Below are 21,817 nucleotides of genomic sequence, written 5' to 3'. Positions count from 1 at the left end.
CCTCTCCTTCCAGTTCTCTGCTGCCAATGACTGGAACGAACTACAAAAATCTCTGAAACTGGAAACACTTATCTCCCTCACTAGATTTAAGCACCAACTGTCAGAGCAGCTCACAGATTACTGCACCTGTACATAGCCCACCTATAATTTAGCCCAAACAACTACCTCTTTCCCTACTGTATTTCATTTATTTATTTATTTTGCTCCTTTGCACCCCATTATTTTTATTTCTACTTTGCACATTCTCCCATTGCAAATCTACCATTCCAGTGTTTTACTTGCTATATTGTATTTACTTTGCCACCATAGCCTTTTTTGCCTTTACCTCCCTTATCTCACCTCATTTGCTCACATCGTATATAGACTTGTTTATACTGTATTATTGACTGTATGTTTGTTTTACTCCATGTGTAACTCTGTGTCGTTGTATGTGTCGAACTGCTTTGCTTTATCTTGGCCAGGTCTCAATTGTAAATGAGAACTTGTTCTCAACTTGCCTACCTGGTTAAATAAAGGTGAAATAAAATAAAATAAATAAATAGACACAGGCCTCAGTTTCTGCTGCAGACATCTCAGCCTCTGTGTTGATTGTGTCACAGCACATGAGACCAAGTTCAAAAGTCAAATCAAGATATCCACATAAACTTCTATCTGGAAAAAAAGCAGAGTTTGTCTTGTTGCAACTTGCAAGCATTGCTATAATCTTCATCAATGTAAAAATTACTTGATAAAAGTAGTGAATTTCACTGTCTGTGAAGCAATTTGCATAGTGATTATTAGGCTACTGTATATTATTTGCCCTTGAGACACCACTACGTTGTCGATTACGTGAGGCATTCATGCAATGAACGCAATATTGTTCCTCACTGTCTCTGTCGCAACATTGTTGCTGTATTTATGAGGGATATCATGAAAATAACCATGTATTAATAGGGTAGTCGGTTCTGACCTGACATTAATTGCCTGGAATTGATTATCTTTCTGCAAATCATTTGAACATGAATATCACACTTCTCCATGTTCACGATGCACGCACCTTCCCTTTCACGTGCTAGGGAGAAACTCAATTGAATAGTTCTCGCTTTCTCTCGCCTCCCCTGCTTCTCAAACTCCATTGGATGAGAAAGGAAGAGCGCCCTCCCCTCTGACCTTCTCCTCCAATGGGTTTTCAGAAAGAGGCGAGGAGAACGCGATTGAGATTATCCCCAAAATATCAACCCTCGGTTTTGCATCCGTGACTAGATTGGGCTCGAGCAGCACCGAAAATGTACATAAATCATCATTTGGTGGGTGCTAATATTTGTCTTATTTCCCACATGTACAAGTGTGTATTAATACGCATCTGTGAATTAGTCATTTGTTTTCTTTCCATATCCCAACTCTCCTGGAGGCACCTTCTGAGAGTGGTGTCATGGCCAGGGTCTGCCATTATCAACTCTGACCCTGGAACAATTAGGATTACGTGCCTTACTCAAGGTTACTGACCCATCGCTCTAATAGCTATGCTACCGGCTGTCATGCCAGCACTTCATTCGTCAGGACAGGTTGTAGGCTACACTTATGCTTTGGCTGAGTACTGAAAAGCTGGGACCCTGTAATGCTAATTAAAGCTAACAAAATCAACCCAATTTCATTTCCTTAGTGGTAACTACAATAAATGAAATCTGATCACTTATTCAGCCAAAACAGGCCAGTGATGCATGAGTTGGATACTGTCTGAATATCAAGTATTGATCGCAAGACACCATTGCGATTCTGTAGGTTTCTCTTCAAACATTGATGTGACACCTTGTAGCCTACTAATGTAGGCTACATATACCCAAGTCACAATGACTGCTCACCTATCCTCTAATTCACCACCTTATTTAGATTAAAAGGCAATCACTTTCAAGCTGGATGAAAATGGGGGTTTATTGGAAAAAAAAGAAAAAGTTAATTCCACAATATACAATTTTAAAAAAAATAATCCTGCAAACAACTTCTACAAAGCAGAGATGTAGACAAAACAATATGGTGATGATGTAGAAACAACAGATGATATCAGTAGGTGAGCTGAAATGGTTGGATCAACATTTCTCCTGCCAATATCACAAATTTGCTACCATCAAATAAATCCATCATTTGGAACTGGGTCTGCTTCTGATCTCTGTGAGCAGTGTAGAACTGGCTAAAACTGCAGGACTCAGTTGATCGTGAGGACATCACTCTGGATTTCATGGCTCAGCTGGGTCTGTAAATCACTCAGTTTCTTTTTCAGCACTGCCAGAGCAGACATGACGATGGTCTCCGGTCGCAGTGAGCCACACGTCTCCACGTTGTAATAGAACCTGCAAGTTTGTGCCACAACAAATGAACAGTGACATCTCTACCATCTTTCCTACTGATCATTATTCACCATCTTTCCTACTGATCATTATTCACCATCTTTTGTCATCACATACTGCTTTAACACCATCAAAACCTGTATCACACAGTCATCATTGGAATGCGACAGTTGACACTGAAGGACACAAATGCTCAATAACAGACATGTAATTCAATACATTGGTACTGACTGGTAAAGAACCATTTAAACTCCAATTAACTGATACTCACCTCTCAGGTTTGCCATTGGGGTCAAAGGGTGCTTGCACCTCATCCTCCTCAATCTCTGAGTATTCACTCTTTGGCCTGAGACAGAAAAACTCTGGGTCAATTCACAGTAACTCTCCCCCTCACAGAATACGGTCATGGGTCTCCATTAAGAACATTAAAATGTAACCCACCATTCCTCTGGCCGTGGATAAACAGTGTGCCTCAGTGCATTGTCTGGGTCATACTCAAAGGACACCCCTGCTGTAGGGTTCCACTTGGCATGCTCCTTGCCAAAACCCTTTTTGGCATAAGCTCTGAGACGCAGCTCCTGACCCTTCCTAAGCTTCACCAGCAAAATGTCTGACGAGAGGAAGGAGGCAGAGCCAAGATGAGGAAGAGGGCAGAATGATAATGCGAGAGCGGCAATGAATGTAAGAGACCAAATATGTATAATAAAATACTTTAATAGAAAACCATTGGAAAGAGCAGCCTACCATCCTGTTCAACATAGTCATTGGGATCATTGTCTCGACTCTTGGAGGTCACCTAAAGATCAAATAAGATAAGTCAACTCGCTTCCGAACAAAAGGAAAATCTGTATGTGAATTACTGTTGAACTGAAGCGCACTCACAGGAATGACTCGAGGGTGGTTGGACAGCAGGTCTCGTGAGGTCACATGGCGGGTCTGGTCCTCTGTGCAGCGAACGTCCAGTGTCAGTTCAACAGAGCATTCTGGGCAGAAATCGTCACATGTACAGTCCTGCGGTAGACGGGAATAGGTGAAAAGACTTAGTGGTTTTATCTTCAAGTGAGCATGGCTGGCAGCATAACTTTCAGCCATTGTCTGGTCTTCATCAGGTGTCCAAATGCTTACTCTGGAGTACTGCATCTTGTCCACAACATCATCACTGGTAAGGGGAATAAGACCTGAAAAATGTGACCATAGACTGAGTTAGTGATCAGTACAATATTGGTATAAAAGGAGAAAAAAACATAGAATCTTATAATACATTAACTACATACCCACTCTGTGAGCAATAAACTCGTCGTGGATCACAGAAGAATTTGCATCAATTTGAATCCAATCAATAGCTGAAATTAAACAAGGACATGAACACTTCCAAAAATATTAATCATTGTGGGGACTGGGGAGAACATGACTAACAAATGTCTACACGTTCATGAGATTATAACAACCACGGGTGATGCTGCATCTTACCTAGTCTGATTAATCAGGCTGTAATACACAATTGGTATATACACAGCCTGACACAAATGCCTGCAAAATCATCTAAAATGTTCCTTACAAGCCAGAATGATGAATAATATTACATTTAAAAACTTACTCTTTGTCTGTGCTGTTAGTCTTTCAGCTTCCGGTAATATCAGAAAATATCCACAGGAAAGTATCGTTTACCCAACGTTAGAGAGACGGTAAATATGCCTCTATAAAAAGTTGAGTAAACAATATTTTCAGGTGGGTACTTTGTCTCAATTTTTGACAAGAGTAATTGCAGACTGCAATTAGGGGCATTTCTGATATGAAGTTACACCCATTGATGCTCGCCATTGGTCTGTGGACATTTCTTTCGCTTCAGGGACATCAGTTGTTGACTGTAGCAATGTAGCTGAGCCTAACCCCAACCCTTTTCCTAACCTCATTCTCCTAAACCTGCCACGCCAGTAATGATCCTAACCAGCCACGTTAATGATCCTAATCTCAATTCAAATTGTATTTATCACATGCGCCGAATACAACAGGTGTAGTAGACCTTACTGTGAAATGCTTACTGTCAAGCCCTTAACCAACAATGCAGTTAAGAAAAATATTGACTAAATAAAAAGATCAACAATAAAATAACAACAAGGCTATATACAGGGGGTACTGGTACCGAGTCAATGTGCAGGGGTACAGGTTAGTTGCGGTCATATGTACAATACCGGTCAAAAGTTTTAGAACACCTACTCATTCGAGGGTTTTTATTTGGACTATTTTCTACATTGCCAGTTTCATCATAGCACTTGATGGTTTTTGCGACTGCACTTGAAGATACTTTCAAAGTTCTTGCAAGGTTCCGTATTGACTGACCTTCATGTCTTAAACGGTTCTTGATATAATATGGACTTGGTCTTGTACCAAATAGGACTATCTTCTGTATACCTCTACCTTGTCACAACACAACTGATTGGCTCAAAACGCATTAAGGAAAGAAATTCCACAAATTAATTTAACATCTGTTAATTGAAATGCATTTCAGGTGATTACCTAATGAAGCCAGTTGAGAGAATGCCATGTGTTATTTCATCGCCGAGCAGTTGCCATACCAGGCGGTCATGCAACCAGGTCATGCTCTCGATACAACTGTAAAACTTTGAGGATCTGAGGACCCATGCCAAATCTGTTCAGTGTCCTGAGGGGGAAATAGGCGTTGTTGCGCTCTTCACAAATGTCTTGGTGTGTTTGGACCATGATGATCGTTTTCCTGTAGTTCACAATCATCTCCTTTGTCTTGATCACGTTGAGAGAGGTTGTTGTCCTGGTGCCACATGCTCGGAGTACACGTCCTGGTAATCCGCCTGGCCTTGTGAATGTTGACCTGGCGAGCGTGATCACACAGTCATCCGGAACAGCTGGTACTCTCACGCATGCTTCAGTGTTGCTTGCTTCGAAGCACACATAGTAAGTTAGCTCTTCTGGTAGGCTTGTGTCACTGTGCGGCTGGGCTTCCCTTCGTAGTCTGTAATAGTTTGCAAGCCCTGCCACAGCCGACGAGCATCGGAGCCTGTGTAGTAGGATTCAATCTTAGTCCTGTATTTATGCTTTGCCCGTTTGATGGTTTGTCTGAGGGCATAGCGGGACTTCTTATAAGTGTCTAGGTTAGAGTCCCGCTCCTTGAAAGTGGCAGTTCTAGCCTTTAGTTCAGATATTGCCCATAATGAATGGCTTCTGGTTGGGGTATGTACGTACGGTCAACAATGTCATTGATGTGCTTTGATGAAGCCGGTGTCTGATGTGGTATACTCCTCAATGCAATCGAATGAGTCCCGGAACATATTCCAGTCTGTGCTAGCAAAACAGTCCTGTAGCTGAGCATCTGCGTCATCTGGCCACTTCCGTATTGAGTGAGTCACTGGTACTTCCTGCTTTTGTTTTTGCTTGTTTGCAGGAATCAGGAGGATATAATAATAGTCAGATTCGCCAAATGGAAGGGGAGAGCGAGCTTTGTACACGTCTCTGTGTGTGGAGTAAAGGTGGTCTAGCTTCCCCCCCCCCTCTGGTTGCACATGTAACATGCTGGTCGAAATTAGGTCAAACAGATTTGGTTTCCTGCATTAAAGCCCCCGGCCACTAGGAATGCCGCCTCTGGATGAGCATTTTCTTGTATGCTTATGGCTTTATACAGCTCATTGTCTGTGGTCTTAGTGCCAGCATCTGTGTTGGTAAATAGTCAGCTACGAAAAAAATAGAAAACTCTTGGTAAATAGTGTGATCTGCAGCTTATCATGAGATACTCTACCACAGGTGAGCAAAACCTCGAGACTTCCTTAATATTTAATTTTGCACACCAGCTGTTATTGAGAAATAGACAACGTAGCTGTTCTTTTTTGCAATTGCACAGAAACCATCCAACTGTATATTATCCATGTCTTTGTTCAGCTATAACTCAGTGAAACATAAGATATTGGTTTTTAAAATCTGCCACAGTACTTATCCTAACCTATGCAAACAAATAATTTGTGTCGAGAAACCAGTATCATATCACCGGAATTGACCAATGGCAGGCACAAATTGGCGTACCTGATAAAGGAACGCCCACATCAAGAAACGCCCCGAATTGCGGTTTGCAATTACACCATATTGCAAATTTCGAGCAGCTGAAGGAAACATCTCACATACAACCGGTAGAGTAAGTTTAAATTTAATTTTCTATAAACATTGTCTTGTAAGGACAATTTATTTACACGATTTAGCAGCTATTCGTTTCAGGCTGTATATACACTAGTACTAATTAATTATGTACAGACTGATTTAATCACTCTTACCTATTGTTGCAACTTCTGACATAAAGACACGTCGGATGGAATTCGCAACCCTGTATAAATAAGATAACACACGTGAAAGAATGAATGTGAAACTTTAGACAGTAGCAGTCTCTTGTAATAAGAATATGATCTAGCAGCAAGCCCTCCATGTCGTCGAGCACCACGACCCCAGATAAGAGCCAGGAGAGACAATGGTTTAAGCCCCGGTGCGCCACCCTTGCAAGCCAACTAACGTTAGCTAGTTAGTCACACGTCTGTTTCCATTGCAACTTATGTATTCATGTACAACGATCAAAACATTTACAGCTGTGATTATCAAGTTTATCGCAGGCGCGCTAACATTGGCTACCCTATCGCAAGCTCGCTAACATCTTTTTGATAATCAGTTGAATGGTTACTCACGACAGGTCGGTGTTCTCAATGACAAATTTAACATTCTCATCCGTCAGTTCTGTGATCTTCACTATTGGCTGGTTTGCATACGGCATGGTTAACGTATAAGAAAAGCAATTTACATTAAAGTTTACACGTCTTGTCGGTCTAAACAACGCCACCGGGAAGGCCTCAAATTGCTTACCGCTTATTGGCCGAAATAAATCAAAAGTCTGATTGGTCAGTCGTGGTGGGCGGGTTCTTTTTAACATCCGGGTCACACCCCGTGACGTCCAGAAATATGTTCTAAATTTAAAAAAAATTGCACCAAGATAAAATCCATGCAGTGTTGTTAACGCATTGTAGGAACTCCTAGAGATAGGTGTTAATACACACAGTATATATCTAATAAAGATTTGTTTCTTAGTTGACACTTTCCGATTATGCTTTGTCCTCATCCTAAATCAATTTGGGTGAAAAACAAATAGAAAATTGTTCTGTTGTAATTAATCTGTAATTTATTTATGAACTCTCAATGGAGCCGAACAAAAAATGTTTCAAATACAATCACATTTTTGTGTCCTTTATACAAAAGGGATAGGAGTGGGTATGAGGGAAAACCAATTGAAACACAAACTCCTGACTGGCAGAGATTAGAGGGGATGGTGGAACAGAAATAGCCATCTTGTTTCACCGTCTCTGGTTAATTCCAGTTAGATTTTTCAGCTGAAAAATAGAGAAATCTCCAGTCACTACTAAACACACAAAATACAATTGGAACTAAACAAATGCAGTGCCTGGTATTATCATTTAAACAATGCAGAATTTTGGGGAAAAAAGCCACCTAAGGTTACAAGCAATGAGGCTGTGCGTGTTCAAGACTCAGATACAACATATCTTCACAATGTCTAGAGAAGCGTTTAAGCTGTAAATGTGTTATAATAATCCTTTATTTTGTGCATCTCAAACATGCATATTCTCTCTAGCATCCTCACCGTAACAGCAGCTCCCATAAGCCCCTGCACCACTGCTTCTCCTGTGGATGCCACCTACAGGACACAATAGCAAAAGATGTCAATTACACGTATTGAGTTCCCTTAATATAGGTTGTATACTAGTGAGGTCTTTCTAATGATTTATAAATTTTACATTTCATTACTGGTGACCATTTACCTACACTACCGTTCAAAAGTTTGGGGTCACTTAAAAATGATTGTTTTTGAAAGAAACACTTTCTGCCCATTTAAAATAACATAAAATTGATCAGAAATGCAGTGCAGACATTGTTAATGTTGTAAATGACTATTGTAGCTGGAAACGGTATATTTATTTTTAATGGAAAATCTACATAGGCGTACAGAGGCCCGTTATCAGCAACCATCACTTCTGTGTACCAATGGCACGTTGTTAGCTAAACCAAGTTTATCATTTTAAAAGGATAATTGATCATTAGAAAACACTTTTGCAAAAAGGCTTTAATGATCATTTAACCTTTTAAAATAACTTGGATTAGCTAATACAACGTGCCATTGGAACGAAATTTTTGCCGTTTCCAGATTCAATAGTAATTTTACAACAAATGTCTACACTGTATTTCTGATCAATTTGATATAAATTTAATGGACAAAAAATGAGCTTTTCTTTCAAAAACAAGAACATTTATAAGTGACCCCAAACTTTTGAACGGTAGTGTATATTAAGAGACTATACACAGCCTGAGGAAATGGTAGTACCCGTTTGGTGGTGTCGGCCATGTTGACAATATCCTGTATGCGGTTGTCAAGGAAGTTCCAGGTGTCCTGGAAGTCTTCTGAGGAGTCCTGTACCATCACCAGCTCTGTGGTGTTATAGATCCCGGTCAGTGCAGCTCGTTTTGTATACCAGTTCAACTGAGATGAGAACAGAGGGAAAACTGAAAAAATAGGATTTTGATAAACAGACACAGCATAGTGGTTGTTGACAGACTATCCTAAAACCTTCGTCATGATGGAAATATAAATATTTGGATTAGACAAATGTCAGTAGCACACATGTAAAATAGGGATATTATAGCGCATAGGAGATGGATTAAAGGAGTAAACTGTGCTAAAAGAGAGAGGGAGAGGTGGTGAGTAGTAACCTTTGCAGAGGCAGGCCAGATAGTATGAGGTGATGATGAAAAGGGGTGAGGAAGACATGGGGAGAGGGGTATTCAGGCGGAGGGGATCGACTCACATCTGTGGAGCGGTCTCCAGCATAGTACCAGATATCATCCACCAGGGTGGAGAGGTGCTTCAGACTGTTTGGTATGTTGTGTGGCAGAAACAGAATACTCAAAGCCTGGAGAAAGGAAGATGTACTTTAATCAGCAGGGAAAAAATATTTGTTAGAGTGCAATAAAAAATAATAATTGGGAGAGACTAAGAATGTGGATGGCAGTGATACATTTCTAAGTAAGCTGTATGGCACATATGTGCACAGCTCATAATGGCTGGAACTGAGAAATCGGAATGGCATCAAACACATGGAAACCATTTGTTTGATACCACTCCAACTATTCCGCTCCAACCATTACCACAAGCCAGTTCTCCCCAATTAAGGTGCCACCAACCTCCTGTGGTGTACAGGTGTAATAAATGGTTGCCTCTATTAATGTGTCAAAGACGTTACAGGATTAGGCTACCTTATATCAAGGAGTAGCTTGAACTGGTTCAAGGTGAGGGGATTAACTGTCAGTTGTCAAGGTCTAGGGCACATAGGGCCCAATTGTTATACTGTGTTGTGTGCAAGATACCTGTGGCCAATTATTTATGTATGGGGTCAACATCCTCAATCTGGTTTCCACTGCATCCCTAAGAAACTCTGCAGTTTTCTTTGGTCTGCAAGAAAATCTGCAGTTAACACATGCTCACATACATACCAATAACAAATCACATATGAATCCTAACTGCAATATCATTCTTCCACCTGCTAATTTTAGAGTGTGGGAACTTACTCTGCCTGACCAAGTTGGACCTGATTGTGATGCTCTGCCAGTTGCTTTGTTAGCTGGGTATTGGACTGAGCTATGAAGTGCAGGACCAGGTCCCCTGCCCCATTCTGGAACATTCCACTGGAGGCTGCTGAGAGACCCAGGGTCTGCTCAGAGGAAAACAGTGATAGGAAAGCAACAATTATATTTAGTCATATTACCTTACACTCTCTAACCTCTCCATCCACACAACTACAGTGAATCCAACATCCCTAAACTCACTAACCTCAGCTCCTGCTGAAATGGCTTCAACAGTCCAACCATGTAGTGGCACAAAGTCCAGCGCAGCATTAAGGATGCGCACTTGCAGTTGCTCCTCTGTTTCATAGTCTTCTCCTTGTTCTCCACTCTGGTCTACATAACTGCACCATCAAATCAAAGTTTATTTGTCACGTGCGCCGAATACAACAGGTGTAGACGTTAGTGAAATGCTTACTTATAGGCTCTAACCAATAGTGCTAAAAAGGTATTATGTGAATAATAGGTAAGTAAAGAAATAAAAACATTAAAAAGAGTGAAAAATAACAGTGGCGAGGCTATATACAGTAGCGAGGCTATATACAGTAGCGAGGCTACATACAGACACCGGTTAGTCAGGCTGATTGAGGTAGTATGTACATGTAGATATGGTTAAAGTGACGATGCATATGATGGACAGAGTAGCAGTAGCGTAAAAGAGGGGTTGGTGGGTGGTGGGACACAAGGCAAATATCCCGGTTAGCCAATGTGCGGGAGCACTGGTTGGTCGGGCCAATTGATGAATGTATAGTTAAAGTGACTATGCATGTATGATAAACAGAGAGTAGCAGCAGCGTAAAAGGGATACAATGTAAATAGTCCGGGTAGCCGGACTACCCTCTGTAGTGCCTTGCGGTCGGAGGCCGGGCAATTGCCGTACCAGGCAGTGATGCAACCAGTCATGCTCTCGATGTTGCAGCTGTAGAACCTTTTGAGGATCTCAGGACCCATGCCAAATCTTTTTAGTTTCCTGAGGGGGAATAGGCTTTTTCTCGTGCCCCCTTCACAATCGTCCTGGTGTGTTTGGATCAATCTAGTTTGTTGGTGATGTGGACACCAAGGAACTTGAAGCTCTCATCCTGCTCCATTACAGCCCCGTCAATGAGAATGGAGATGTGCTCGGTCCTCCTTTTCCTGTAGTCCACAATAATCTCCTTATTCTTGGTTACGTTGAGGGATAGGTTGTTATTCTGGCACCACCCGGCCAGGTCTCTGATCTCCTCCCTATAGGCTGTCTCGTTGTTGTCGGTGACGTTGTCGTTGTTGTGTCATCAGCAAACTTAATGATGGTGTTGGAGTAATGCCTGGCCATGCAGTCGTGGGTGAACAGGGAGTACAGGAGGGGACTGAGCACGCACCCCTGGGGGGCTCAAGTGTTGAGGATCAGCGTGGCAGATGTGTTGCTACCTACCCTTACCACCTGGGGGTGGCCCGTCAGGAAGTCCAGGATCCAGTTGCAGAGGGAGGTGTTTAGTCCCAGGATCCTTAGCTTAATGATGAGCTTTGAGGGCACTATGGTGTTGAACACTGAGCTGTAGTCAATGAATAACATTCTCACATAATTGTTCCTTTTGACCAGGTGGGAAAGGGCAGTGTGGAGTGCAATAGAGATTGCATCATCTGTGGATCTATTTGGGCGGTATGCAAATTGGAGTGGGTCTAGGGTTTCTTGGATAATGGTGTTGATGTGAGTTATCAGCCTTACAAAGCACTTCATGGCTACGGACGTGAGTGCTACGGGTCTGTAGTCATTTAGGCAGGTTGCCTTTGTTCTTGGGCACAGGGAGTGGTATTACAGACTCAATCAGGGACATGTTGAAAATGTCAATGAAGACACCTGCCAGTTGGTCAGCACATGCCCGGAGCACATGTCCTGGTAATCCTTCTGGCCCCGCAGCCTTGTGTATGTTGACCTGTTTAAAGGTCTTACTCACATCGGTTACGGAGAGCGTGATCACACAGTCGTCCGGAACAGCTGATGCTCTCATGCATGCTTCAGTGTTGCTTGCCTCAAAGCGAGCATAGAAGGGATTTAGCTCATCTGGTAGGCTCGTGTCACTGGGCAGCTCTCGGCTGTCCCTCTGTAATAGTTTGCAAGCCCTGCTACACAAGACGAGCGTTCGAGATGGTGTAGTATGATTCAGTCTTAGCCCTGTATTGACGCTTTGCCTGTTTGACGGTTCGTCTCAGGGCATAGCAGGATTTCTTGTAAGCTTCTGGGTTAGAGTCCCACACCTTGAAAGCGGCAGCTCTACCCATTAGCTCAGTGCAGATGTTTCCTGTAATCCATGGCTTCTGGTTGGGGTATGTAAGTACAGTCACTGTGGGGACGACGTCCTCAATGCACTTATTGATAAAGCCAGTGACTGATGTTGTGTACTCCTCAATGCCAACGGAAGAATCCTGGAACATGTTCCAGTCTGTGATAGCAAAACAGTCCTATAGTTTAGCATCTGCTTCATCTGACCACTTTTTTATAGACCGAGTCACTGGTGCTTCCTGCTTTAATTTTTGCTTGTAAGCAGGAATCAGGAGGGTAGAGTTGTGGTCAGATTTACCAAATGGAGGGCGAGGGAGAGCTTTGTATGCGTTTCTGTGTGTGAAGTACAGGTGGTCTAGAATTTTTTTCCCTCTGGTTGCACATTTAACATGTTGATAGAAATTTTGTAGAACCGATTTAAGTTTCCCTGCATTAAAGTCTCCGGCCACTAGGAGCGCCACCTCTGTGTGAGTGGTTTCCTGTTTGCTTATTTCCTTATACAGCTGACTGAGTGTGGCCTTAGTGCCAGCATCTGTCTGTGGTGGTAAATAAACAGCCACGAAAAGTATAGCTGAGAACTCACTCGCCTCCTGCGGGTCCTCACAAGGCATCCCGCTCTGCGTCCTCTATACCTGCGTCTCCTCCTCTTGCAAATAACGGGGATATTGGCCCTGTTCTGGTGTTTGGGGAATGTCCTGTGCTTCCTGCTTGTTGAAGAAAAAATCTTAGTCTAATCCGAGGTGAGTGATCGCTGTCCTGATATCCAGAAGCTCTTTTTTGCAGTAAGATACGGTTGCAGAAACATTATGTACAAAATAAGTTACAAATAACGCAAAAAAAAAACAGAGAACACAGCGTAGACGGTTGGCATACACACGTCAGAAGTAACGTAAGAACAAAATGACAATGTTGTTCCAGTTGCAATGTAAACTCTTGCGGACAGATGCACGTAACAAATTGTAGCATCTGTCAATTGGAACTTTGTTCTGGTACTCATGATTTTTCAGGTGTGGCCAATAGACTGGCTGAGAGTTACGGTTTAGACGGGTGGAGATTTCACTAATCTCGTTAGTACATTTTCTAACAAATCTCCCCCAGAATTTATTTGAGCATCTGACACACTAAAGATGTTAGTTCTGGGTGTCCAAGATCAGCAGCAATGTCACAATGTGGTATGGTAATGTTATGCATTGGTACGGTGTGTAAGTGTCAGTTTGCAGTATCATCCTAACCTGATGTTGGGCTGGGGAGCCTCCTCAGCAGTAGCAGCTTCCTGCGCTGACGTGGCTGTGTCATGTTCAGATGGGTGAGCTTGATAATGTTCGTGGAAAGTTGTAGTCGGGGATGCGGTGGAGGATGTAGGGACTGGGATGGACTTATCCTTGTCCTCCTGAAGCCGAAGTGCAGCACCGTGCAAGCCTCGTCTCAGGCCATTACACTGGGGACTGGATGTTTTTGGAACCACCACTAGAATAAATAATCAGAGAAAGATGCTGTAATTATGTTCATACTGAATCTTTGCATCCTGTGTCCTGAGCACATGTATTAGCTTAACTTATACTGAACAAAAATATAAATGTCAAATATTTTACTGAGTTAGTTCATGTAAGTCAATTTAAATAAATAAATTAGGCCCTAATCTATGGATTTCACATGACTGGGAATACAGATACCTTCAAAAAAAGGTAGGGGGATGGATCAGAAAACCAGTCAGTATCTAGTGTGACCACCATTTCCCTCTAGAAGCGCGACATCTCCTTCGCATAGAGTTGATCAGGCTGTTGATTATGGCCTGTGGAATGTTGTCCCACTCCTTTTCAATGGCTGTGCAAAGTTGCTGGATATTGTTGGGAACACGCTGTTGTACACGTCAATCCAGAGCATCCCAAACATGCTCAACGGGTGACATGTCTGGTGCGTATGCAGGCCGTGGAAGAACTGGGACATTTTCAGCTTCCAGGAATTGTGTACAGATCCTTATGACATGGGGCTGTGCATTATCATGCTTAAAGCGGCAGATGAATGTCATGACAATGGGCCTCATGATCTCGTCACTGTATCATTCAAATTGCCATTGATAAAATACAATTGTGTTCGTTGTCTAACTTATGCCTGCCCATACCATAACCCCACTGCCATCATCAGGCACTCTGTTCACAACGTCGACATCAGAAAACCGCTCGCCTACACAACACCATACATGTGGTCTGCGGTTGAACGTACTGCCAAATTCTCTAAAACAATGTTGGAGGAGCCTCATTGTAGAGAAATTAATATTTAATTCTGGCAACAGCTCTGGTGGACATTCCTGCTGTCAAGCATGCCAATTGCAACCTCCCTCAATTTTAGACATCTGTAGCATTGTGTTGTGACAAAACTGCATTAGTGGCATTTTGTCCCCAGCACAAGATGCACCTGATTAGCTTCTTATTTACAATGATGGCCTACCCTGGGCCAAACCCTAACAACGCTGGGCCAAATGTGCGCCACCCTATGTAACTCCCAATCACGGCCAGTTGTGATACAGCCTGGAATCGAACCAGGGTCTGTAGTGACGCCTCTAGCACTGAGAAGCAGTGGAGAAAGGCTCAATAACAGCGACGTAAACAAATTCATGCACAACATTCTAGAGAAAAGCTTTTTGTGCGAAATAAAAATATCTGGGATATGTTATTTCAGCTCATGAAACGTGGGACCAACACTTTATATTTTTGTTCATTATAGTTGCCAAATAATGGGTGGACTCGCCACCCTCTCACAATTTAAGGGGTCAATTATTGCATATTAACGTTACCTAGCTACGTGTATTGCAATGAAGAGCTTAATACTTGCAGTTCTGATAACTAAGTTAAATGTTTTCTTGCGCTGAGATGTTGCTTGCAATGAGTAGTTAGCCAACATTATGTAACCTAATTCTGTCCTTCATTATCACCTTCTCCGATAAGTGTGTTCCCATTGGTTGGCTAGCTAGTTAGCAAGCTCTCTTGCGATTTAGACCTAAATCAATCTACACGATTACCAAAAAAAAGTTCCTGAGCTAATGTCTAGACTAAGACCAACTAGCAAGTCTTGGCTCACCGCTGCCAAGACATCGAAGGGCTCTTCCAACTCGAAGTCCTTGTAGCAGCGCCGCCATATCTAGCTACGAACTGTTTTTTGAAGATGTCAGACGCGTCATTTTTACGCGACTCTCTTTAAGCAGCACGCAAGTCGAATATTTCCCAGTTGTTTTGACCGAGGCAATTGTTTTGACCGGAGAGGTAAGTTAGCAAGCAGGTGATCTAACTTTGACCTATTTAATGTTCAGAATTCTCAAAGTGAAAGCGGAATTACTACACGTTTAGTTGAGTTTGCATAGCGAAAACATAATTTTTGATTGGAACTTTTTAGCTTATACCGGCTAGCGTTAATGAACTTCTATGTCACGCCGTTACTAGCTGGCTGGTTGTCACAAAGACAATTAAACGAGGCGATAAGACCAATATAATTTATAGAACACAAGTTGGTTAAATATGTTTGATGGTGTCTGTTTGACTGGTAGTAGTGTCGTTTGCCAGGTTTCTAGTCGGTTCTAGAATATTACACATTTCATGTGTGTTTATTATGAGGTTGGATTCTAGCCCTGAACTACAGAGACAAGGTGCTGGCTGTAACTAGTCCTGAAAATGTGAAATCCTAACATAAATCAGTAAAGCATTGTGTATTGTTTATGTTTCGCAATCATTCAGGTCATGTGACTGCTGCTATCAGGGTGCTTTAGTCAAAGATGATCTATTATATTGACAAGATAGTCGAGTGACCGCTCTAACAATGGAAATGCATGTCCTCAAAGATGGAAGGCAGGCGAGATCAGTGATAGGGCAGATACGCGTGTGAATAACAGGTGCACAACTCTAATATAAGTTGCCGAAATGCCACATGCGTCAACTTATATCACTGCATTCGTAACAACCTAGCCATTACGAAGCATATTTTCGATCAAATAAACCCCAAGTAGCAAATTAGCAATACATTTTTTTAATTGACCTGCAAAAAAAAATACTAAAGGGAAAGGGGGGTACCTAGTCAGCTGTACAACTGAATGCGTTGAACTGAAATGTGTCTTCCGCATTTAACCCAACCCGTCTGAATCGGAAAGGTTCGGGGAGCTGCCTTAAATCGACATCCACGTCTTCGGCGCTCTGGGAACAGTGTACAAGGACAGATTTTGCAATGAGTAAACCCTATTGCTTCGTGTCTTCCCCTGGTCTAGTAAAACTCCTGCCTCCCTGCTGTGTTATCAGCAGGATGTCCACCCACTCAGATAAGTCAAGTCTGATAGGAGAAGCTGTCCTGTGGTGGTTTCTTTAGTCGATTTTAAATTACATTGAATTAATTGATTGCTGCTTTGCAGGAGGACATGGCAGACCTTGGTGTGAAAGCAGGAGATAAGGTGCTTTTGGTGTGGAGCCAGCCTTCGTCCCCAACAACCCTGAAGGAGCTGGCAGAGAGTCTAGGGGCCATGGTTGGCACCGATGGCCGAGTGTCCCTGGAGAATATGGAAAGACTTATGATGTGTAAGTTTATTATCTATGCGTATTCATCTGTAATTTGTTTATTTTTATTTAACTAGCTTTCCTGCAACATTATTTTGTTGAAATAATAAATCTAGTTGATTGCACCCAAATTGCCATTTTTTAAATTATAGGATTCCTGTAATGTTCAATAAATATATTAAGTAACTTCTGATTTGGACCCCCCCCCCCCCCCCCCCCCCCAATGAGTAAGACATGAGGATTACAAAGAAATGGTCAAAAGCCACCCACGGATCCCCCCAACAACCAGTATACAGTATCAGTTCTCTATGTCTAACAAGTAGTATGGAGCTGCAGCTCTGAGTATTGTTTTTTCATGTTATGTCATGTATTCCCAGTGAGTTTGGTGATTTCCCTCCCTGTTGTTCGGTTTATGTCCCATCCTACATCCTGATATTATCAAGTTCTGACCACTAGATGGTGCTGTTCTGTATTTTTTGTTTTGTTATGACAGCAATCCATGCTTTCTACCTTTTTTAGCATTTGTGGCACAAATCCAATGCAAGTTAGTAGCTAGGTTTCCAACCAATTTAGCCACAGATTTCCATCTAAATATTTTAGAATAAAGAAAATATGCGTATTCTCCCAGCAGTGGTGTATCCACCAAACGGACATGTTGTGGATAAAAATCCGTGTGTGACGACCTGAATAAAAATCAAAAGTTCAACGTGTTTCCAAAACTCTACCGATTAGTTTTATCACAAACTGTTGTGTTAAATAGCAAATGTGTCTACTATTCTGGTCTTGGCACGTGCGCTCTAGGCATCAGTTTGCAGATAACCTACTGTAGGGTATTCTACATGATGAGATTATTAATTTGTCAAATGGCAGTCAAGCATCAATCATCATGTCACCAGAATATTATCAATATTTATTTGAAAGGAGCTTCAAGATCACCATGTACTTTCACCATCGTGAAGTTCATCTATTTCATCTGTAGCCTAATAAACTGCATGGTTTCCCGAATTGTAGTGGGAGGACCACACAACATATCATCTCGTAAATCCAAGTTTACTTCAATATGATGGTTATTATATAAATATTTGCGCATAAAAGCGTTTCCACTGCCATTCTCGTATAATTCATTTAACTGACACAAAAAGATCCCACCAGGTCGAACAAACAAATTCTGTTGGCATTTAAAAACCTAAACGTCCTGTTTCCATCACAGCTGTCATGATTTTAAAAAAAAAATACGGTATGTCTTTAATCGTATAAAAACTGTGGATGGAAACGTGGTTAATGGTACTTAATATTAGCAGTTTCATGCTTCATGTCCAAATCATCCTAAAAGTATCTTACAATACATTTTATAACTAACTCAATAGCAAAAATGCTATTAAAGCTGGCGTTGACTTGCATTGGATTTGTGCCACAAATGCAAAAAAGTTGCAGTTTGGCAAAGTAAACAAAACCAAAGCATGGGTTGCTGTCATAACTTGTCCATAAACTGCTTACAGGGTAAGGAAACCAATATGTATTTTTCCCTTTAACATTGAGGGGGGCTTTTTGACGTGGAACGACCCACATCTGGACCCACATGTGGAACGACCCACATGTCAATGCATGGGTTTAAGAACAAGCATAGGCTAAGTGTTGTAACAGATCCTCACGTGAATGAGTGTCACTATAAATCAAACTTTATTTGTCAGAAATTACCTACTAGCAAGAACAGCACCATCTAGTGGTCAGAATATCAGGATGTAGGATAGGACATAACCCTAACTGCTCCATACTACATACAGTACTTGTCAGACATGGAGAACTGATACGGTATACTCGTTGTTGGGGTGGGTTTGGCGTGGGGGTCCGTGGGTGGCTTTTGACTATTTAGTTGGATTCCACATGTCTTATTATTAGAAAAAAAAGTTTGGTTCAAATCGGATGTTGGGTATATAAACAGAATACAGTTGGAGGAATGCAAATCTTATCTGCTTTTAACTACAGGATTTTTTTTTTTTAAATCTGAGCTGGTGGGTGTCATGGGTGTGAACATCCCATGTCTGATATGTCTAGCTATATATACAGTTGTTATGAGGGCATCAATTTTATTAACTACATGCTCTTTTCTCTCCTTTCCTCAGCTTCACATGCAGCATCAAGCTACGACTGGGTCCTCTCAAGTGTACTCTCTGACAGCTTTTCTGTCCACACCTCAGAGACACTAGCAGAGATGGCCAGAGTGATCAAACCTGACGGAAAACTAGTGCTTGAAGAACCTGTTACAGGTAAGAAGGTGCAAAGTGTTTGAGTGTCCTGGTCATGATTGAGGACACATAGTAAAGGACTCAGATTCTTGACACCTGTCCTTAGGAACTGATGACCAAAAAGTGAGGACTGCTGAGAAGCTTATATCAGCCTTGAAGTTGTCTGGCCTGGTGTCAGTGACTGAGGTGAGTAAACCAGCACTGGAATGTCATAGATTCACTCCTCCGGGCACTGTGTACTTTACACATTTTTTCTTTACCCACATTGACAGGTCAGTAAAGAACCTCTGACCCCAGAGGCTGTGTCTGCCCTGAAGACATACACAGGCTTCCAGGGTAACACTCTATCCAGGGTGCGCATGTCTGCTTCTAAACCCAACTTTGAAGTGGGCTCTTCAAGCCAGCTGAAGCTTTCCTTTGGGAAAAAGACCTCAAAACCAGGTATGTGGAGTTCTCTTTCCTTCTGTTCACATTTCATAGTATTCCTCCTGGTCTCCTTTGAAAATGTAATTGATAGTCCCTGGGTTTGCGCCCAGGCTCTGTCGTAACCGGCCGCGACCGGGAGGTCCGTGGGGCGACGCACAATTGGCCTAGCTTCGCCCGGGTTAGGGGAGGGCTTGGTCGGTAGGGGTGTCCTTGTCTCATCGCGCCCCAGCGACTCCTGTGGCGGGCTGGGCGCAGTGTGCGCTAACCAAGGTGGCCAGGTGCACAGTGTTTCCTCCGACACATTGGTGCGGCTGGCTTCCGGGTTGGATGCGCGCTGTGTTAAGAAGCAGTGCGGCTTGGTTGGGTTGTGTATCGGAGGACGCATGACTTTCAACCTTCGTCTCTCCTGAGCCCGTACGAGAGTTGTAGCGATGAGACAAGATAGTAGCTACTACAACAATTGGATACTACGAAATTGGGGAGAAAAAGGGGTAAAATTCAACAACAAAAAAATGTAATTGATTTTTGTTTCAGTAGACAAACCTGTACTTGACCCCAATGCTGCCAGGGCGTGGACCCTGTCAGCCAATGACATGGATGATGATGATGTGGTGAGTGATTGATTGATTTGTGTATTTTTTTAGTTTTTATATTTCTCTGATGGTGATTCTCAATATGCCACTCCCTTGTCTTCTCAGGACCTGGTAGATTCAGATGCGCTGTTGGATGCAGATGACTTTAAGAAGCCAGACGCATCCTCCCTCAAAGCGCCCTCCTGTGGTGACGGAACCACCAAGAAAAAGAAGGCTTGCAAGAACTGGTAAGAAACACCCCTCACTCTTTCTTTGGTTCCAGAAAAGAGGGCTCACCCATACACCAACAAGTTAGTTGGCATCATCACAAGTGATAAAAGTTCAACTGATTATTGAATATCTCTAGTGCAAATATGGAGATAATCACACATGGTTGCCTTGTATCATAACTATTCTCTTGTAAATGTCCCCCACAATGAAATTGGGGAGGTGACTGTGGATTTGTCTCCAGATTGAAAATGTGAACTTTGAAAGGTCACACCCCTCACCCTGTTTGACCTTAAGTCATGAAATTCAGTACATAGGGTCCTCTCCCCACAAGGAACACATTTGCCTCAGGGACCCATAAGGTCAGATTTTCCACCATTTTAAATTTTGTAAAAAAAACACTCTGCTGGCACCAAATGAGTGGTGTGTGTATATATATAATCTATGGACAAAGGTCTCTCAATTTAATATTTTCCGGAATAGTACCTGGCCATTATTGACCAATAAACATGGGTGTGGTCTGGCACAAATGTATATAAAATCGGTCAATGATATTCATATTGTAACACAATTTTGGTGCATATGTTGCAAACACTCAAGTATCAACATATGCGAGGACATTCATATCAACCACACGGTGACGCTATAACAAGCAATGAACATGTTTAACGCAGTGCTGAAATATGAGTCTAGCAAACCTACGCATTATTCAACACAACTGGCCTGATTTTAACAACTTGGGTGAATGATGCTTCTTGCCATAGAGATCTGGCATTTACAAAATGACACTTAGTCCAAGGGGGTCGCTGCATCATTTGTGGGGGACGGCATGCTTACTGTTGCCTTGTTTGTCATTACTCCTATGTAGCTCATGTGGTCTTGCTGAGGAGTTGGAACAGGAGAGCAAGGGTGCCAAGACAATCAGCCAGCCCAAGTCCGCCTGTGGAAGTGTGAGTGTCACTCTTTGCCCATATGCAACCACCATGGCTGTCAACACCAGCATCTTTGTGAAGCCAGTTTGTAATTGTTGACCTGATCTTTTGACCTGTATTTCAGTGTTACCTGGGCGATGCCTTCCGATGTGCCAGCTGTCCGTACATTGGGATGCCTGCCTTCAAACCTGGGGAGAAGATTGTACTAGCCAACACAGGGCTAAATGATGCCTAGGAACAACCACAATATATACTTTCTGGAATATCACATTCCTTACATCATTCTAACCTCCCACCCCCTGGAGTCAATGACCAATGCCAGGTTCTCACTGAGATGGTCAGAATGGCTCTTCTACATCTCATGTTTGAAGTAAATGTATTTGGAGTAGCGAAACAATCCAGGTTACAGGCTTATTTGACCATGTAAAAACTGTTCCTGGACATACAATGAAGATTTCACAGGGCACTCACCATATTAACATACAGGTGTCCATAAAATGTCAGTTCAATTAAGTGTGTATATTACTATCTGTATTGTTTTCTATTAAAATAAGTCTTATTAAATGGGAAATCCTGAAAATAGACTAAGTCATTTACAG

The 21,817-nt window shown here is 42.3% G+C and overlaps 3 protein-coding genes across 6 annotated transcripts; 1 reads left to right on the top strand and 2 right to left on the bottom strand.

Moving 5' to 3' along the window:
- Positions 1–1,893: 1,893 nt before the first annotated feature.
- polr2c (RNA polymerase II subunit C) lies at positions 1,894–7,477 on the bottom strand. Its single transcript, XM_021594543.2, has 9 exons — positions 7,022–7,477; positions 6,620–6,669; positions 3,599–3,667; positions 3,450–3,502; positions 3,207–3,335; positions 3,069–3,120; positions 2,766–2,934; positions 2,596–2,670; positions 1,894–2,327 (listed from the first exon to the last, which is right to left on the bottom strand). Exons 1-9 carry the CDS (start codon positions 7,447–7,449, stop codon positions 2,183–2,185), a joined length of 1,170 nt encoding a protein of 389 aa, XP_021450218.2. The 5' UTR covers positions 7,450–7,477; the 3' UTR covers positions 1,894–2,182.
- On the bottom strand, positions 1,894–15,470 carry coq9 (coenzyme Q9 homolog (S. cerevisiae)). The gene is made up of 17 exons (XM_021594616.2): positions 15,358–15,470; positions 13,512–13,746; positions 10,228–10,363; positions 9,966–10,108; positions 9,765–9,849; positions 9,206–9,310; positions 8,725–8,880; positions 7,987–8,040; positions 7,022–7,717; positions 6,620–6,669; positions 3,599–3,667; positions 3,450–3,502; positions 3,207–3,335; positions 3,069–3,120; positions 2,766–2,934; positions 2,596–2,670; positions 1,894–2,327 (listed from the first exon to the last, which is right to left on the bottom strand). Exons 1-9 carry the CDS (start codon positions 15,413–15,415, stop codon positions 7,682–7,684), a joined length of 1,008 nt encoding a protein of 335 aa, XP_021450291.2. The 5' UTR covers positions 15,416–15,470; the 3' UTR covers positions 1,894–2,327; positions 2,596–2,670; positions 2,766–2,934; positions 3,069–3,120; positions 3,207–3,335; positions 3,450–3,502; positions 3,599–3,667; positions 6,620–6,669; positions 7,022–7,681.
- On the top strand, positions 6,359–21,809 carry ciapin1 (cytokine induced apoptosis inhibitor 1). Of its 4 annotated transcripts, none has more exons than XM_021559670.2 (9): positions 6,359–6,483; positions 16,673–16,835; positions 18,938–19,081; positions 19,167–19,246; positions 19,333–19,501; positions 20,021–20,097; positions 20,185–20,306; positions 21,155–21,236; positions 21,343–21,807. In XM_021559670.2, exons 2-9 carry the CDS (start codon positions 16,679–16,681, stop codon positions 21,451–21,453), a joined length of 942 nt encoding a protein of 313 aa, XP_021415345.1. In that variant the 5' UTR covers positions 6,359–6,483; positions 16,673–16,678; the 3' UTR covers positions 21,454–21,807.
- The last annotated feature ends 8 nt before the right edge of the window (positions 21,810–21,817 follow it).

Source organism: Oncorhynchus mykiss, chromosome 1, assembly GCF_013265735.2.
Source record: "Oncorhynchus mykiss isolate Arlee chromosome 1, USDA_OmykA_1.1, whole genome shotgun sequence".
NCBI lineage: Eukaryota > Metazoa > Chordata > Actinopteri > Salmoniformes > Salmonidae > Oncorhynchus > Oncorhynchus mykiss.
This window is presented reverse-complemented; position numbering and strand designations above follow the sequence as displayed.

Bases quoted from the DNA above. Each gene is read 5' to 3' on its own strand.
- polr2c (XM_021594543.2), bottom strand. From the start codon at position 7,449: ATGAGGACAAAGCATAATCGGAAAGTGTCAACTAAGAAACAAATCTTT. The intron at 3,121-3,206 runs GTGAGTGCGCTT...TTTGATCTTTAG, and splicing joins ACCACCCTCGAGTCATTCCT to GTGACCTCCAAGAGTCGAGA. The intron at 2,328-2,595 runs GTGAGTATCAGT...ACAAACTTGCAG, and splicing joins CCCAATGGCAAACCTGAGAG to GTTCTATTACAACGTGGAGA.
- coq9 (XM_021594616.2), bottom strand. From the start codon at position 15,415: ATGGCGGCGCTGCTACAAGGACTTCGAGTTGGAAGAGCCCTTCGATGT. The intron at 9,850-9,965 runs GTAAGTTCCCAC...ATTTTCTTGCAG, and splicing joins GTCCAACTTGGTCAGGCAGA to ACCAAAGAAAACTGCAGAGT. The intron at 8,041-8,724 runs GTACTACCATTT...TGTGTCCTGTAG, and splicing joins TGGCCGACACCACCAAACGG to GTGGCATCCACAGGAGAAGC.
- ciapin1 (XM_021559670.2), top strand. From the start codon at position 16,679: ATGGCAGACCTTGGTGTGAAAGCAGGAGATAAGGTGCTTTTGGTGTGG. The intron at 16,836-18,937 runs GTAAGTTTATTA...TCCTTTCCTCAG, and splicing joins TATGGAAAGACTTATGATGT to CTTCACATGCAGCATCAAGC. The intron at 21,237-21,342 runs GTGAGTGTCACT...CCTGTATTTCAG, and splicing joins CCAAGTCCGCCTGTGGAAGT to TGTTACCTGGGCGATGCCTT.